General features: G+C 39.9%; 1 protein-coding gene across 1 annotated transcript in view; it reads left to right on the top strand.

The window, feature by feature from the left end:
* nup35 (nucleoporin 35) overlaps positions 1 to 9,329 on the top strand; it is a 29,812-nt gene extending 20,483 nt beyond the window's left edge. The window contains exons 7-9 of the mRNA XM_043693451.1: positions 3,984 to 4,112; positions 8,077 to 8,238; positions 8,332 to 9,329. Coding sequence (XP_043549386.1) covers positions 3,984 to 4,112; positions 8,077 to 8,238; positions 8,332 to 8,409 — 369 coding nt within the window. The 3' untranslated portion in view covers positions 8,410 to 9,329. The remainder of the gene's footprint in view (positions 1 to 3,983; positions 4,113 to 8,076; positions 8,239 to 8,331) is intronic.
* Positions 9,330 to 17,192: the final 7,863 nt, after the last annotated feature.

Raw genomic sequence — 17,192 nt, 5'->3', positions numbered from 1 at the left:
GGCTGGTACAATTGCAACATTTAAGAGGCATTTGGATGGGTATATGAATAGGAAGGGTTTGGAGGGATATGGGCCAGGTGCTGGCAGGTGGGACGAGATTGGGTTGGAATATCTGGTCGGCATGGACAGGTTGGACCGAAGGGTCTGTTTCCATCCTGTACATCTCTATGACTCTCTGACTCTATGAAGCTAAGATGAAATCACCCATGATCCTATCAAATGGCAGAGCAGGCTCGATGAGCTAAATTATCTGCTCTGGCTCCTAATTCTTTTGTTCTTGCATTCTTAACTCTCGGGAGACTTTAATTTTGAATTGCATTGTGTTAGCTTTTTGGCTTCGAGTGCATTTGGCAAGCTGAGTCTCATTGCACTAGATGTTGCCTCGATTTTCTGAAATGAAGTTATGCAAATTTGTTTGGAAGAAAAGTTGAACCATAATCAGATGTAAAAAAATTCCTATAAACCTGCTTGAGAGGGCATTGAAGAGAAATTTGTTTTTTTTTTAAAAAGCTATGCATATATAAATGGAAACCTGATGTTTGTTTTAATGCAGCTGGAATTGGCTTTGTCGCAATAAAGGTAAAAACAATGACTGCAGATTCTGGATTAGTGGTGCTGGAAGAGCACAGCAGTTCAGGCAGCATCCGAGGAGCAGTAAAATCGATGTTTCGGGCAAAAGCCCTTCATCAGGAATAAAAAAAAGGGATTTTGCCCAAAACGTCGATTTTTACTGCTCGGATGCTGCCTGAACTGCTATGCTGTTCCAGCACCACGAATCCATTTATCACAATAAAGCCATTTTAAGAAGTGGATCATCTACTGTTTGTAAGCATTCTGATTTTCTAAATGAAAATGACTAGTTGTTCAGAATGGATTTTTACTTGTTTCACTGATGTCCAGTGCTTCTCAAATTCTCTTCCACTTTGACTCGATTTTAACACCTGAAAATTAACAACCCCAGATGCCAAGAAAAACAAAATAACAGTAAACAAATCATTAAAATTAATTATATCATTAAAGTCTACATACTATGGATTGACGTAAATAGAAGTGAAAGTCTGTTTTACAAGGCACATTAAAACTATTATTTTGTGAACTGGTGTACATTTTCAGTGAGCTCCCCATATTCTGTAATAACAGAAGACCTCTGTAAAGTCTGCAGACCATTGCAATCAGCCCATCTTGCCCACCCTACATCCCTCCCCCAACTGGGTGCACATACCTCTTCTCAACATGCCTTCCCTCTCAGTAGCTTGTCTCTTGTATCCCTTGCCCAACCCACTGACTCAGCAACCCCTCCTTTCAAGCATTCATAATCACTCAGCAGTCCCTCTTCCCAAATCCCTTTCTGCATTCATATACCCCCCCCACATTCTGCAGCCTTGCTCTGCCAAATACCCTGTGTGCTCTCTTAATCACTTAGCCACTCCTCTCCCCTCTGCCACTTTTAATGTTGGTATCAAATGAGCAGAGTCCTTAACCTGGTGCCGGGAGTCTATACAATAGACAGATAGGAGCAGAAATGCAGCAATGATTGAAATGCCATTCCCATTTTCAGCTCAGTTAACCCAACCTTCAAGTTTATTCTGTGCTCTGACAGTGACTGAGTTGCACTTCAGGGCATCTAATGGCATTGTGTCAATGAGCAAAACTCCATGACCCACTGATCAAAGTGCTTTTTGCCATTGTAGACGACTTGGGATGTACTGTCACCATGTGCTTTTTTTTGGGTGAGAGGGTCTTGATCCAGCAGGTCCACAGTTGTAGTGTCTATTGCTGCTTGAAGGTAGGGGAGGCAGCTTGTGACCCCAAATGTGACAAGACATGCAGGTCCAGAACCCTTGACCTGATCACTTTTTAAATTTTTTTTAGTTAACTGTCTATTCAAAACCTGTTACAACAAGTAAGCTTAATTTTAAGAACTTTTTTATATGGATGCAATTAGTGGAGATCTATGATACTTCTAAATTTGATTGGGAATGGGGTTCTTTGCCAGTTTGGTGGGGTGGGGGATGCAGGTGTCGGTAACCCACTTTCAGCGAGATGTTTTGTAAATCAGTGTTTAAAAATTATGGAAAACTACTTTACTGTGAACTTGTTTCAGTGTCTTTTTTTTCTACTGGCTTTAATGATTTCAGTCAGATTTAAACTAGTGTAAACACCAGCCATTGTACGTAATGCATAAACTTGTTCTTATTTTCGTGCCTTATCACAATTTCTAATAAGTGTATAGTTAATGAAATGCTGTTTAGCTCTTTGAGTAAGTTAGTATTGTTTTAACTTGTGGAGTAATCAATAGTTCACAGAATGGATGTTTACATTTGGCACTACTGAGAACCTTTACTTAGAACATGGATTAATATGTAGAAAACATTCACTTTGGATTCAGTTAATAAGTTAATTAGATTAGATTACTTACAGTGTGGAAACAGGCCCTTCGGCCCAACAAGTCCACACCGACCCGACGGAGCGTAACCCACCCATACCCCTACATTTACCCCTTTACCTAACACTACGGGCAATTTAGCATGGCCAATTCACCAGACTTGCACATTTTTGGACTGTGGGAGGAAACCGGAGCACCCGGAGGAAACCCACGCAGACACTGGGAGAACGTGCAAACTCCACACAGTCAGTCGCCTGAGGCAGGAATTGAACCCGGCTCTCTGGCGCTGCGAGGCAGCAGTGCTAACCACTGTGCCACCGTGCCGCCCAAAGTTGGTACCCTTATTCAATGAACTGCACATTATGAACTTAATAGAATGGACTGCTGCCCTATTTTGATTGGCATGACCAGACTGAAGTTATTGGTATTTCAATAATTGAAAAATTCAGCAAATGCTTGTGCATTTTCCAGAGTCACTTTTAAAGAGCTTTGCTTTGAAAGCTGAATGTATGCACAGTGCCCCACATTAGCAAACAATGTCTCTTCTTTTTTTCTGGAAACAACAGAGTGAATAGAACTGCAGTGTCAGCAAAAAGAAAATCTTGAATTCTTAACTAAGTGCTGAAGCTGTTTCATTGTACTGAAATGCAGATTCCTTCAATTATGTCAAATATGTATAATTAATTATTGCAAGCATTTGAAGTTAGTTATGTAAGACATGTAAATGAATATTGATGTATGATTTCTATAGGTATTTTCTGCTGTCTAATAATTTTATGTTCTGTACTTCTGGCAAATATCTTTTTTACAACCTGTTTTGAGGCTATCAAAATGCTATATTTTTGTAGATGTTTGCCAATAACAAATCGGTTAGGATTGCGTCCGTGCTGCTCTTTAGTTACCTTTCACAGATCATCACAAAGTTTTCTCGTTCTCTTCCGTTCTTTCCAAATTAAAACATTCAACCAAATGTTGTACCCCTACTCAATAACTTGGTTACCTAGTTGTGAACTAATTAGTTTCATGATCTAAGGTGTACAGATCTGCATGTTTATTTCTGTTCTAAGACCACACCTGCACCCAAGAAAATTTGTAAACCATCTGCTGCTTTACAACTGAACGATTAGTATTATTGAGAAATTAAAGATTAAACAGTTTTTATTTCAAAAAAGAAACTGAATAATTGCAGCCTTTATGCTCCTGAATTCAGTGTGGACAAAATCATGACAAATTTACCAACTTTAGCAAGGTAATGCACAATTCTTCAAATATTGAAAATAAGATTTTCTAAAACTGGTAACTTATTGTGAAAATATCAGATATGATAAATGAAGTGGACCAAGTGCTTTTCCCCTAGTCCTGTGCTTAAATGGAACCAAGCAAATGAATATTATCCTGCCAGTATAAAATTTGACGTCATTTTTCACCAGTATTCACAAGTCCTTTAATTTTGAGTATGCTACTGATTTGTGTATGGGCCTTTCAACTGTCTAACATAATCTGCAGTTAAGTTATGGGAAAATTCCTTTTTACAGCTCTCTTGTAATTTTAAATCAGTGTTTATCTAAATCTCTTTATTGATTTGAATATTACACAGATGTCAAACAATGGGAACTGGATGCATATTCAGTATCAGTCTAAACTGCAGGCCAGGAAAGCCTTAAGTAAAGATGGAAAGATTTTTGGAGAAGCTATCATGGTTGGAGTGAAGCCATGCATCGATAAGGTGAGTTGCTAAAAATTTGAAGTCTTGATATAAAGTTTATTTCTGAAAATTGAAGTTTTTATCAGACTATTTTCAGAATTTATTGATGAAACCCAAGATGAAGCGACTTTGGGCAAAACATTGCCAGTGTAATGAATATACATCTTGAACAATGTTTTGGTCACCTGCCTTAATATATCTGACTTGATCGAGTCATCGTGATGTACAGCACAGAAACAGACTCTTCGGTCCAACTCGTCCATGCCGACCAGCTATCCCAACCTAATCCAGTCCCATTTGCCAGCACTTGAGCCATATCCTTCTCAACCCTTCCGATTCATATACCCATCCAGATGCCATCCAGGCCCCCCTCTTTCTCCCCACCCCCACCCCCCACTACATGCTCCCCCACCCCGGGGCTACCGGTTTGGACACCAAACAGATGCCTTTTAAATGTTGCATTTGTACTCGCCTCCACCACTTCCTCTGGCAACTCATTCCATACATGACCACTCGCTGTGTGAAAAAGTTGCCCCTTAGGTTCCTTTTTTATCTTTTCCCTCTCACCCTAAACTTATGCCCTCTAGTTCTAGACTCCCCAACCACAAGGAAAAGACTTTGTCTATTTATCCTATCCATGCCCCTCATGATTTTATAAACCGTCAGCCTTTGACGCTCCAGGGAAAACTGCCCCAGCCTATTCAGCCTCTCCCTATAGCCCAAATCCTCCAATCCTGGCAAGATCCTCGTAAATCTTAGCTGAACCACTTCAAGTTACCCACCATCTTTCCGATTTTAGATGTTTAATTTTATTTGAGCTCCATTTGTGACATATTTTAGGAAGATTTACATTGTTCTAGGCCATACAACTGCACGAGCATGGATAACGATGTGCTCTTACTACAATTAAAAATACTTAGTTGTTTTGGCTACACATTTTCTACACAGGAGTTGTGGTTGTGTTCCTGAAAATTGACACTTTAAGTAAAACAACTTTAAGTGAATTAATTAATATTCAAGTCAGGGTAATGTTCTTGAAGGCATTTTCTATCAGAGCAGAACATGCACAGATCGAAATACTATACTGTGCATGCACAGCCTGTGTATTCCTAATTGAAATAACTTGCAAGATAAAATGCCACTAAATGTACAAAAACATTGTACCATTAGGTGCTTTAGAACCTTTCTCAGCAGAATGCACTTTAAAACTTTATAAGTTGAAATGGTCTACATTCCTAAATTTCATAAAGAATATAATCTGAAGTAAAATCAGTTTTAAAACAAGCAATATAATTGCAATTATTACATATAATTATTAAAAAGCAAGACAATATCCACTGACACCAGCGATCCTGTAATGAATGTGTTCACCTTCAACGTTTCTCATGCAATGTAATGCAATTTTTAAAAATTACAAAAATGTTACATGTTTAACCTCTTTCTCTTAACTAAATTTTTCTTTTCATTTTTGGTTGCTTGTTAGGTTTTTAAACTCTTTCCGGAGGAACCTCGATTATCCAAATGAGATGGGCGGGCAATATTTCGTTCGGATAATTGATTATTCAATTAATTGACTCAATACGTCTCGTGTGGGGCTCTGAGCTTTCTGAAGTTTCCTTTTTCCTCATTCAGCCTGCCTTGCTCCCTCTCTCTGTCTCGGGGTTAGTTTCTAAGCAGACACGCACTTGTGTATAAGGGACCTGCAGCATTGCTGAAGCACCCCCTATCAATTCAATGGGATTGATACAGCGAGCACTTACTAGGTCTGCTCCCCATTCAGGAGACTAGGCAGCAGCACACCAGGTGCGAGCCTCGCCCCCCATCCCTTCCCTGTCTGCCTCCTCAACCCATCCATCCCCACCTCCCCCATCTGCCGCCACCCCTACCCCTGTGTCCACCTCCACCGCAACCCCACCTGCACGTCTAACTCCGTCCAACCATCCCATTCCCCACCCCCTCCCCCAACCCTGTCCGCACCCCTGACCCGGCTGCCCAACACCCTGCATGCTCCCCCACCCTGGGGCTACCGGTTTGGACACCAACAGCAAGACTGCTGCTATCTTTAGGGGATGTGTCTCGAAATAGCGTGCATGCGCAGATGCGCACACAACGTTTTGACAGGTTCCACCTTTTGTCCTGTACAGGACAATGTTGGAGAGATTATTTGAGGAAGAGGGGTTAAGTGTACACCCCTGTGTAGAACTCCAGGGAAACTGTGGGTGGAGAGAGAGGGCGGGAGGTCAGTCATTTGGAGACGGTGCCTGGGCTCCCATCCATGTCCAGGACTGTTCTCAAGAGGGGTTAAGTGTACACCCCTGTGTAGAACTCCAGGGAAACTGTGGGCGGAGAGAGAGAGAGGGCGGGAGGTCAGTCATTTGGAGACGGTGCCTGGGCTCCCATCCATGTCCAGGACTGTTCTCGGCAGCATTTCAGTTAGCAGATTTCATGTTTAGTCATTTGTAAACAAAAGGCACAATCAGTGTTGAAACGCCTCTTTGATGTAATGTTTCTCTTGGGACCTTGAGATCTTCTTCGGATAATCCAAAATTTGGATAATGTTCAGATAATTGAGGTTCCTTTATACAGAGGAACCTTGATTATCTGCATATTAATTAGCCGAATATCGGATTATCTGAAGGGGATCTCGTTCCCGATAGAAACGTGTCAGAGGTGTTTCAACCCTGATCGTGTCTTTTGTTTACAGATACAATAATTAAAAATGAACTCTGCTCACTGAAATGCTGCCAAGAACAATCCAGGCACCATCTCTAAATGATTGGTTGGGCTCTCTCTCGTGCGTTCTCGCTCTCCCTTTTTCTCTATTGCTCTCTCTCCCCACCACACTTTCCCCGGAGTTCTACACAGAGGTGTACCCAAAAAGTTGTGTGTCTGTGCGTGTGCTATTTGGACACTTATCCCACAAAGGCAGCAGCAATCTTATTGTTGGTGTACAGTCTGGCTGTCCTGGGGGGAGTTGGGACAGGGGTGGATGGAGATGGATTGGTGTTGGGGGTGAGGTCTCGTGCGCAATGTGCTTTTGCCTAGTCTCCTGAACGGGGAGCAGACTTCACAGAAAACTCTGAGCCCCAGAGGAAATCGATTAACCGAATAATCAATTATCTGAACGTAGTATTGCCTGCCCATCTCGTTTGGATAATAGAGGTTCCTCTGTATTTCAAGATTTTACTGCTACTGCATGTGCTTCTGGGTGTCAGCTAGTGCAGCTGAATTTGACTTATCAATTTAAAACAGGCTCCATCTTGTGGCATAAGCTGGTCAGTGCTGGCAGAGCTATTTGCACTAACTAACATCTATCACTGGGATGGAGCCCAGGACTTCATTCTAAATTCAGAACAGCAGGTTGCAGAGAAAGCTGAGGCTGGAGGTTATTGGGTATCAACTGTAAAGTTTATTTCTTTAAAGGATGGGAGTTGGGTGGTTTGGTACGTGATGAGGAACTGGGAGTATGAATATAGGAGCTAAGTGTGTGAATGGAAGTATTGTGAAATTCTTAAATAGGCAGACTTTACAGGAGCACAATTAGAAACAGCATTAATCTGATAGTAAATTTTGTCCTTTTATTGATGCTGTATTGGTGAAACAACTAAGCAAAGCAACTATAATAGGTTTTTAATTACTTTGTCTTTAAAGTGAGCCATAGTAACAGGTGGTTCTGAGTGCTCTGTATCAACCTGTTTGGATTTGATATTGGCATTTCGTGATGATACGGCACCCTTGTACACCATTTAGGTTCAGGGAAGAAAGGAAAAACTAAAAACCATCTCAAAACATCCCTGAATGTTTAGACAGAAAAATATCTTAATGTACCTAAATGCCAACCGTAGGCAGATTTTATGATTATCTTGCGGTATCTGGAATGTAGGGTTATGGAAAAAAAAAGTCTCCCCTTTTATAATTTACCTGAAGTTTAATGAAATTTTGAAAATACTGCAGACTGAATTGTTTTTTTTTTATGTTTATGCAGTGTGTTATGGAAACATCTGATAGAGCTAATGGAACACTGTTCTCAGTCCTCAGTCCAACTATCAATACTCTCGGTACAACTGTACAGTCACCTAGCACACCAAGAACAACAACAATGAGGCCTCTGGCTGCAGCATATAAAGCTTGTAGCAGTGATTATCAGGTACATGTGGAAAAATGGGAATTTGGTGCTGCTATTCAATTTAAGCTAATTCTTTGAGCTAAATCTAATCATACTCCCTTTTCTTTGTTTTAGGTGGTTTCAGACCGGCAGACTCCAAGGAAAGATGAGAGTCTTGTTTCCAAAGCCATGGAATACATGTTTGGTTGGTAGTGTTCCTGTTGAGGAGCTTGAAGAATATAGCTTTTGTTCTGAAGACTTCCAGTTGCTGAAAAACACTTGATGTGCAATTAGGCACTGCTCTCACAATAGCAAAAAGTTCAACCACTAATGGTTTGGTTAGTTGTATAACCACTGTTATTGGGTCGAGGGTATGCATTTATCAAGACCAGGTAACCTGTAAATAGTTTGCACTTTAAAATTTGACTTCATGCATAAGTTTACAGGAAGTATGAAAACAAGTGTTAAAATGTCAAATTGTTGCCTTTTTAATTTTTTGGTGCATGCATTTCTCTAGTGTGGAAAATTTTTAGGGTGGGAGGGATAATTTCCTGATCATGTACTGTATTTCTATGAACTGAAATATATCTCTGGTCTTAAGTTGTAATTTTAATCTAGGTTATCAAGAAAAAATAAATAACCTTTGTACACTTAGGAAAATCGATGATGATGTGTGATTATAAATGACATGCTGTGCCAGCATATGTTTTCTTGTACTGAGCTGGCAGTGTTGCTTTGAACTGCTAAACTTTGGTAGTGAATTTTTTAAAATGCCAAAACAGTTCCAAATTTTAAATCTTGAGCACTAAGTATTGATAGTAATTTTTGCTGTTCATTGTTTAGTAAAACAAGTTTTTAAAGGACATATTTTTCGAGGACAAATACATACTGTGTTGATTGGGATTTGCAATAGATAATGAGGCTTGTGTATGAAACCTTTCTAACTTAACCATATTTTACAGAATTATTTGTATTTATAACAACAGTTCATTCTTTATATTCCAAAAATCTGTTTTAGAATACCTTGTCCAGCAGTGAGTCCTTATAAGATAACACCGTTGAAAATATAAAATGGTGTCATGAAAACACGTTTGAAAATAAAGTTGGATGCATCAAGTGGTCATGTTCCACCACTCGTCGTCTGATCTGCAATGTTATTTCCTGATTTTAATACATAAATTCTCTCCCAGAAATTTGCATAATGTTTAATCTGTTGGAAAGAAAGGAAGAAAGATTAAATGGAAGCCCAAAGAATCAGTGCTTCGAAGTATGGGATGAAGTAAGAGTTCAAATTTATTGTACAATATTGATTGCACAATTTATAAACATGTATTTAGCGAGAGCTTTATTAAAATCTTGCTGAGTTGATCTCTCAATTGTTTATATTCGAATGCTTCAGTAAAGCACTGGGGATATCTTTCTATATTGCTGTCCCTGTGGAAAAAGATGATTGGTAGGTATACATTTCAATAGTCAGTATAATTGGGGACGGGTGTCAGAGAAACTACTACCTATATAAACATTTTCTTTCTGCAAGTGTTTACAAAGTCACTCGTGCTCTATATTTCCCAGTCTTTTTTTTTCAAAGTGAAAATACTTAAAGGCTAAGTATAATATAATTAAGTTTTTAAAAAGTTTAATTCTTTCTTCTGACTTCATAGTAATTTTCCATCTCCCACATGTCAAACTTGTAGATCAAATCTTGAGTTACTCCATGATGTGGTATGCTTCTTCACCATTGTGTATTTACGGTGTAGGTTTGCTCGCTGAGCTGTAGGTTTGATTATCCAGACGTTTCATTACTTGGCTAGGTAACATTAGATTAGATTGGATTACATTACAGTGTGGAAACAGGTCCTTCGGCCCAACAAGTCCACACCGACCCGCCGAAGCGTAACCCATCCATACCCTACATTTACCCCTTACCTAACACTACGGGCAATTTAGCATAGCCAATTCACCTGACCTGCACATCTTTGAACTGTGGGAGGAAACCCATGCAGACACGGGGAGAATGTGTGGAGTTTGCACGGTCAGTCGCCTGAGGTGGGAATTGAACCCGGGTCTCAGGCGCTGTGAGGTAGCAGTGCTAACCACTGTGCCACCGTGTCGCCCACAACATCATCAGTGGTGACCTCCAAGTGAAGCAAAGCTGTTGTCTCCTGCGTTCTATTTATATGTTTGTCCAGGATGGGATTCCTGGGGTTTGTGGTGATGTCATTTCCTGTTCTTTTTCTGAGGGGTTGATGGTATCGAGATCTGTGTTTGTTTATGGCGATATGGTTGGAGTGCCAGGCCTCTAGGAATTCTCTGGCATGTGTATTTACTTTAGTCGTGGCTTGCAGGTTAGCACATCTTTGGGCAATGTTATGAAGAGCAGCTGATCTCAGTGACCCTCGCAAATGTTTAAGTGGCAGGTAAGCTTTACACATTTTACCACTATCCAGTGAACTCTGGTAGAAATTGTACATTTTAAGAGACTGGTAGAAGCAACAATTTATATTTGTGAAGACTTTGAACATGGTGAAGCATCTTGGGATGATTTATCATTCTAAAACAAAATTACAGTAAGCCATGTTAGACCTTGAATCAGATGACCAAATATTCAGTCAAAGAGAAGTTAAAGGTAGCTTAAAGGAAGCAAATAAGTTGAAGAGACAACAAGAGTATTTGAGACCTGGGCACCTGAATATGTGACCTCTGGTGGTAGAGATATTAAACTCCGATATGGTCATGACCAAGAAAGAGTGCATATCTCTGGTTGTGAGTTGAGGGATTACAGTATTTTAAAGGGCTGTGGTTGAGAGGAAATTGCAATATTTCAGTGAATTGTGGGGTGAGAAGAAATTTTGGATATTGAAATTAGGACAGAGAAATTTGAAAACAAAGATAAAATTTAAAATAAAGACATTGTTTGACTGGATGCCAGTGTAGTTCGGTGAATGGGACGAGGTGAGAGTTTTGACAGGGGCAGAAGAGTTTGAGGTTACCTCCGGTTTCCACGGGGATAGAGTGTACAAGGCCTGCCATGATTGTTTGGAAAAGGCCATGCTTGTATCAAGTGTGCAGGTGGAAGATCAAAATGCAGCAGAGGCGCTGACTTGGATAACCTTGATCTCTGACAGAGGTTATGGGGTCCGTGCGGTTCGTATTGAAAGTGAGAGTGGAGATTACAGGGGTTTTGAAAGCCAGTTTGCAATCGATAAAAGAAGCCAAAGTTATTTTGCTTTTGAGAATAATGCTGAAATAATGACCAGCTTTAGCATACAAGAGCAAATATCTGCATCCTCGATAACTTGGTTTTATTAAAATGATGGTGTTACATGATACGTGTTACTACAAATATAAAATGCAATACAAAGCTTAAAAATTATGACCATATTTCAGACAAAGCCATTGACTGCATGAGCTAATTATTTTGTTTAATTGTCTTAATTGGTTGGAGGGGGTGGGTGTATGTTAAGGACTGGTGTCAATGGCCTCAATCTCAGACATGGTGATCCTTTGAAAGTCACCACAGACACTGTTCTTTGGTCAAAGGTTAGTAAGAGAATGCTCCTGAAAAACTCCTGATGGATATGGTCTTCTGTGTAGAGCCCTCTTATCCCCATTGTGGCAAATTTCCTCTTTGCCTTTGTTCCATCTCATGGTCATGATGTGGACAAGGAGGCATTATGTCCATTGTCCCCATACCATTCCTGTGTCCTTCCTGATTATAGTCACTAGCTGTCAAAAAACATTTTTAGAGAAACATTGTAATTCCACAAATGCCACACAAGCAAGCCAAAAACAGTCAAAGCCACTGTACACAAATTGTTCATTGTTAATTGACACTAATGTTGAGTCCCTCTTCCTGCTAAATGTATGGTCTTTGGTGAGTGACAGACATGTTGATTGGACCAGCTTTGCAAATGCTGCATCAAATAAGGCACTGATGTTGTGGCATGCCTGCTGTGTGGCTTCGTATTCAGACAGAAGACACTTGGGTGAGCAATGTTGTTTGATTAATGTGCAGAGTGGCCCTTTTTAGAAGCATCTAGAGATACTGTATGCCTCTGTGGGCATCTGCCTTTTGTAAGTGCTCTTACAGTTAGAATTTGAACTCTTCTGACTTTTATTTGGCACTCCTCTTTACTTATAACACAACTGTTATCCATCTTAGCATATTTTCTCAATCACCATGTCTAACTTAATTGTTTAGTTAATTGCTTAGCAAGTCTCCACAGCAGGAATATATTTCAATAGTTAGCACCACAAACGTTGTTGCAATAATACTTCATGGATGCAATAAGAACTAAATAATAAGAAACGGTTTAATTATTGGTGTGTTTAAAATACACAAACCTATTTTAATTATTAGTCATTCCCACTACAAAATAACCAACGATGTTAAGAGTAATTGAAAATATATGGACCTTGTCTCAAAGTTATATGGTTGCTTTTTAAGAGCTATTTTGTAACTTAATTTGTAGCTTCGAGATATGCTGAAAATGACATTTGCCTTATATTTTTGGATGACATTTACCACTTGAGTGAGGTCGTGCAATGCAACAAAACTTGATTCTGCACTTCTAATGGTAAAGCCTTGTAACTTTTTTAAGTTTATAAATAAATAAACTTATTGTTTCAGGATCATTTGTATGTCCTTTATTTTGTCTTTGTCTTTTTGGTGGCATCTCTACGTCATCTTGTGGTTCTCTGTACATTTGTTTTTGCGATTTCCTTTGCTTCTGTCTTTTTTTTTTGTCGTGTGCTTAGTTTCTTTTTGTGAATGAGACTGTGATGTGTTGTGCTTGTATGACATTTTAACTTTGTCTTGTATAGCCCTCCATGCTGCTTTTCTGTGTTTGCTTTCATATTGTTGTTGTGCTGCTTTAGTTACCCTTGATTGTCAGTAGAAGAGGAACTTCTGTTTGGAGAAGTACTGGGGACCATATGTGATGATCTAAAGAGTGCAACAGAGCTCCTTAATGATGAATAGCATGCAATTACAATGTGATCAGTCAGTGTTTAAACTGGGAATTTGCATGTATTTATATACATGTTTATGTGACCCATCCTAATTGTAAATATTAAATTACTTCTAAAACTTATGACAATGGAAAGATAAAATGGAAGCAAATAGGTAAGACTTATATAAAAATCATGGTATAATAGTGAAACTGGAGGCAACTATTCACTTAGTAAATTACACATTTGTCATGATTTAGTGCATAGCTCAACATTGAGAACAACAGATTGTTTTCAATTGAATTTCTGCAAATCAGGAGCAGCACTGGGGTCATGAATATTACAAGTTTAATCGGAAGGATAAATGACTTGCCAAGATTTGCTTTTCTTTGACAATGTTAACGTTTGCTATAGAGTGAAGACACGAAGCTGTAGTAACTCTTGTATCCTAATGTAAACATAAACACCAGTTCAAAAGTCGAAGCATGGCCTGTTCCATTGAGCTTTTATGGTTTAGTGGTCATATCACTGGACTGCTAATTCAGAGACCAGCTAATGTTTGGGAAGCCAGATTTGAATTTCGCCACAGCAAATAGTGGAACTTGAATGCAAAAAAAAAAAAATCTGGGAATTAAGAGTCTAATGGTGACCATGAATCCATTGTTGATTGGGGAAAAACCAACCTAGTTCACTAATGACCTTTAGGGAAGGAAACTGCCATCTTCATTTGGTCTGGCCTAGATGTGACTCCAGACTCTCAGCAACATGGTTGACTTTCAACTGCCCTTTGGGGGATTTAGGCATGGGCAATAAATGCAGGCCAAGTCAGCCATGCCTTTGGCCCGTAAATGAATTTTAAAAAAAAATCACAGAAACCAGTTTACGTTAAGAAAGGGTACACCAGGCACATTAATGCTTCAAACCCAACTAACATCCAGCTGAAGAGGTCAGATGCTTCTAACCAAATTCATTATAGCTGTGAAATCAACATCATCCAGCAATGTAGATGATTTTTTGGATAATTTCTTTCCACAGTGAGGCTCAGTTGGTTAGAGTTGGAGTGTAGGACAAAATAATGTTAACAGCATGCGTTCAATCCCTTCAAAAGCTGTGATGGTTCACTGAGGCTAGCTTTGCACCTTGCTTTGTGTGTGCTTAATGTAGAGTGCTGAAGCTCCAGCTGTGCAACAATTATCACTGTAATGGTGAGAGATGCTTGTGGTTCTTTGGTGAGGTATAGCTAACTACCTACATTTTTCCCAGAAAATGATAAATCTGATCTCACTTTCTTGTAATCATCAATAAAGCTTTGAAAGGATTATTAAAAACAAGTCCCAATAACAGTTACCAGAGATAATGCGAAGAGTTGTTCTTCACAATCAGGTAACACTTAACTAACTATGGAACCATGGAGCCCTAGGAAAAAATAAGCAGTGCGCAGGGAACAAAGGGAAAAAAACCTTCCAGTGTCTGTTGACCTGACACAACAGAAGATTGCAGTTGTTGGACATCAGTCGTTGCAGTCTCCGGATGCTACTTATCGTGTATCGGAAAGTGTTAAGTCAAGCATCTTCAACTGCTTTGTCAATATCCTACTCTCAGAAGGTTATTACTGGGGATGGTTACCGACTTCCTGTGTTTAACATCTAATCAAAGCCTCTTTAACCCAAGCAGCCTGTGGCAACAGGTTGCAGGAGTGAGAGAATATCCATGCTTGCGAATGACAAGTGGCAGGAAATTGTTCATTTAATGTCCACTATATGAATATAATTAATAACTGGGATTACTGATGCCTATTTGTATAATAACATAAATGCATATAAACATCTATATCTTCTCAGTAATTACAGATGGGGGATAAGTGCAGCCTTGCTAAGGCTCATCACATCTGAAAACAGTTAAAGCGAGCTGGCAGCCTCGGTGCCACAGTTTCTTTTCATTAAATTGTTTGCACATTGCAGTTAGATATAATGATACAGCCATTAATTTCAAACTCTGCAATTAAAAATATTTTGTTCATGGGTAAGTATGATGGTGGAAATTCCCCATATGCATCAGTAAACTTAAAACTGATAGTCGATATTATATCCTGAGTGTACCTTAATCTAGGAACTCACTAGTTCATATATACATTTTTGTCCAAACAAAAACAGAAATTGTTAGAGAAGCTGGGCAGGACTGACAGCATGTGGAGAGAAGTCAGAGTTAACAATTTGGGTTGAGTGACTCTTAGACCAGTTCTGAGGAAGGTCACTTGACCCGAAATGTTAACTGATTTCTCTGCACAGATGCTGCCAGACCTGCTGAGCTTTTCCAGCAATTTGTTTTGTTTCTGATTTACAGTTTCTGCAATTCTTTTGGTTTCTATCCTCCTTCAGAATACTGGACAGTATATACATTTTGTCCACCAGGTGGCAGACCTGTACCATATTTTGAAATATATTGCTGGTTTTCAAGGTAAGCTTCACATGGCAACACTGAATTTTTGAAATATTGATATGTAGTGAGGTTTTGATGAATTAGAATCCCTACAGTGTGGAAACAGGCCCTTCGGAGGGTCAATGTGGACTTGTTGGGCTGTAGAGTAACTCACCCAGACCCATTGCCCTACCCTATTACTGTAAGTTTATCCCTGACTAATGCACCTAACCTACACATCCCCAAACACTATGGGCAATTAGTGTGGCCAATTCACCTAACCTGCACATCTTTGGACTGTGGGAGAAAACCGGAGCACCCGGAGGAAACCCACGCAGACACTGGGAGAATGTGCAAACTCCACACACCGGGAACCCCGGTCCCTGGTGCTGTGAGGCAGCAGTGCTAACCACTGTAAGACTTTCTTATTCATACAGTTCTGTTAGAATTTGTGCACCTATTTTAGCATGACTTTTTAATCAGCATATTTCTGAATGAAATGTAGGCGTCATCATATGTAACATAAACAGCATGGCAGTCAAAAACCAATAGTAGTTAAATTTTGTCATGGGAATTATCCAAAATAAATCCCTCCATTCTTCAATTTTTACCTGCTCTTCTTAGTGAGTGGGAAGAATACAAATCCCCTGAAGCCAGCAGTCTCCTTAAATGTGTGAATTCAGCTCCAGTTAAATTGCTGCTGTATAAATATTGGCCTGAACAATGAACCAGCAATTGCTGTCATCCTGGATAGTCAAGCAAAACTGGAGCTGGAGCCAGTAAGAGGTCCAAGGTCTTGTAATTTTTTTTAAAACTTTGTTAGTGTAGTGCGACGAACAGGAACCTCTCTGTCATTAATCTGAGCCCCAGAGGATGGTTCCTGCTACTAGGCTTGGTGCTCCCTGGTTGATTCCAGAAGCAACTATGTGATGTGGGGCATGTCGATCATGACCAGATGTCAGTTACCCATGATTTTTGCTGCTAATGTCAGGACAGTTTGCTACTTGCTTTGTTTCCCACTGTCGTGCTCCTCCACCTCCAACCCCTCCCACCCCCACCCCAATCCCAATTCAGTTCCTGCTCTGGTTAAAATCAAAATCTATGGCTCCGGAGCCCATAAAGTAGCTCTGCAGCTGGCACCAAAAAGTCCAAATTCCCCTCTGCCACAGTTTCAGCTCTCTCACAATCACTAGCTGAGGTACTAGGAGTGAATTTAGTGGTCTAGAACTACTGCAGTCTTCTATTCTGACATGCTAAGGTAGGGTGGAAGCATGGGATTTGATCTGCAAGAAGTGCAAGTCCCACTTAAAATACACCCTCGATTAAGATAGAAAATACCCCACCTCAGCTTTCAGAATGTTTATTGTTGACAGGGATATGACTGTCAAAGAGTGTGGTGCTTGAAAAGCACAATCGATCAGGCAGCATCTGAGGAGCAGGAGAGTTGACTCCTGCTCCTCTGATGCTGACTGACCGATTGTGCTTTTCTGGCACCACACTCTTCGACTCTGATCTCCAGCATCTGCAGTCCTCACTTTCTCTTAGGAGTATGACTTGTGTGGCCTTTATTTAAGAGAGGGACTGTTTAAAGCACATGATCAGTAAGCTATGAGGAGAGTTCATATCTG

The sequence above is a fragment of the Chiloscyllium plagiosum genome, chromosome 7 (assembly GCF_004010195.1).
Source record: "Chiloscyllium plagiosum isolate BGI_BamShark_2017 chromosome 7, ASM401019v2, whole genome shotgun sequence".
Classification (NCBI taxonomy): Eukaryota; Metazoa; Chordata; class Chondrichthyes; order Orectolobiformes; family Hemiscylliidae; genus Chiloscyllium; species Chiloscyllium plagiosum.
Note: the sequence above shows the minus strand (reverse complement) of the source record. Positions and strands in the feature narration are given on the sequence as shown.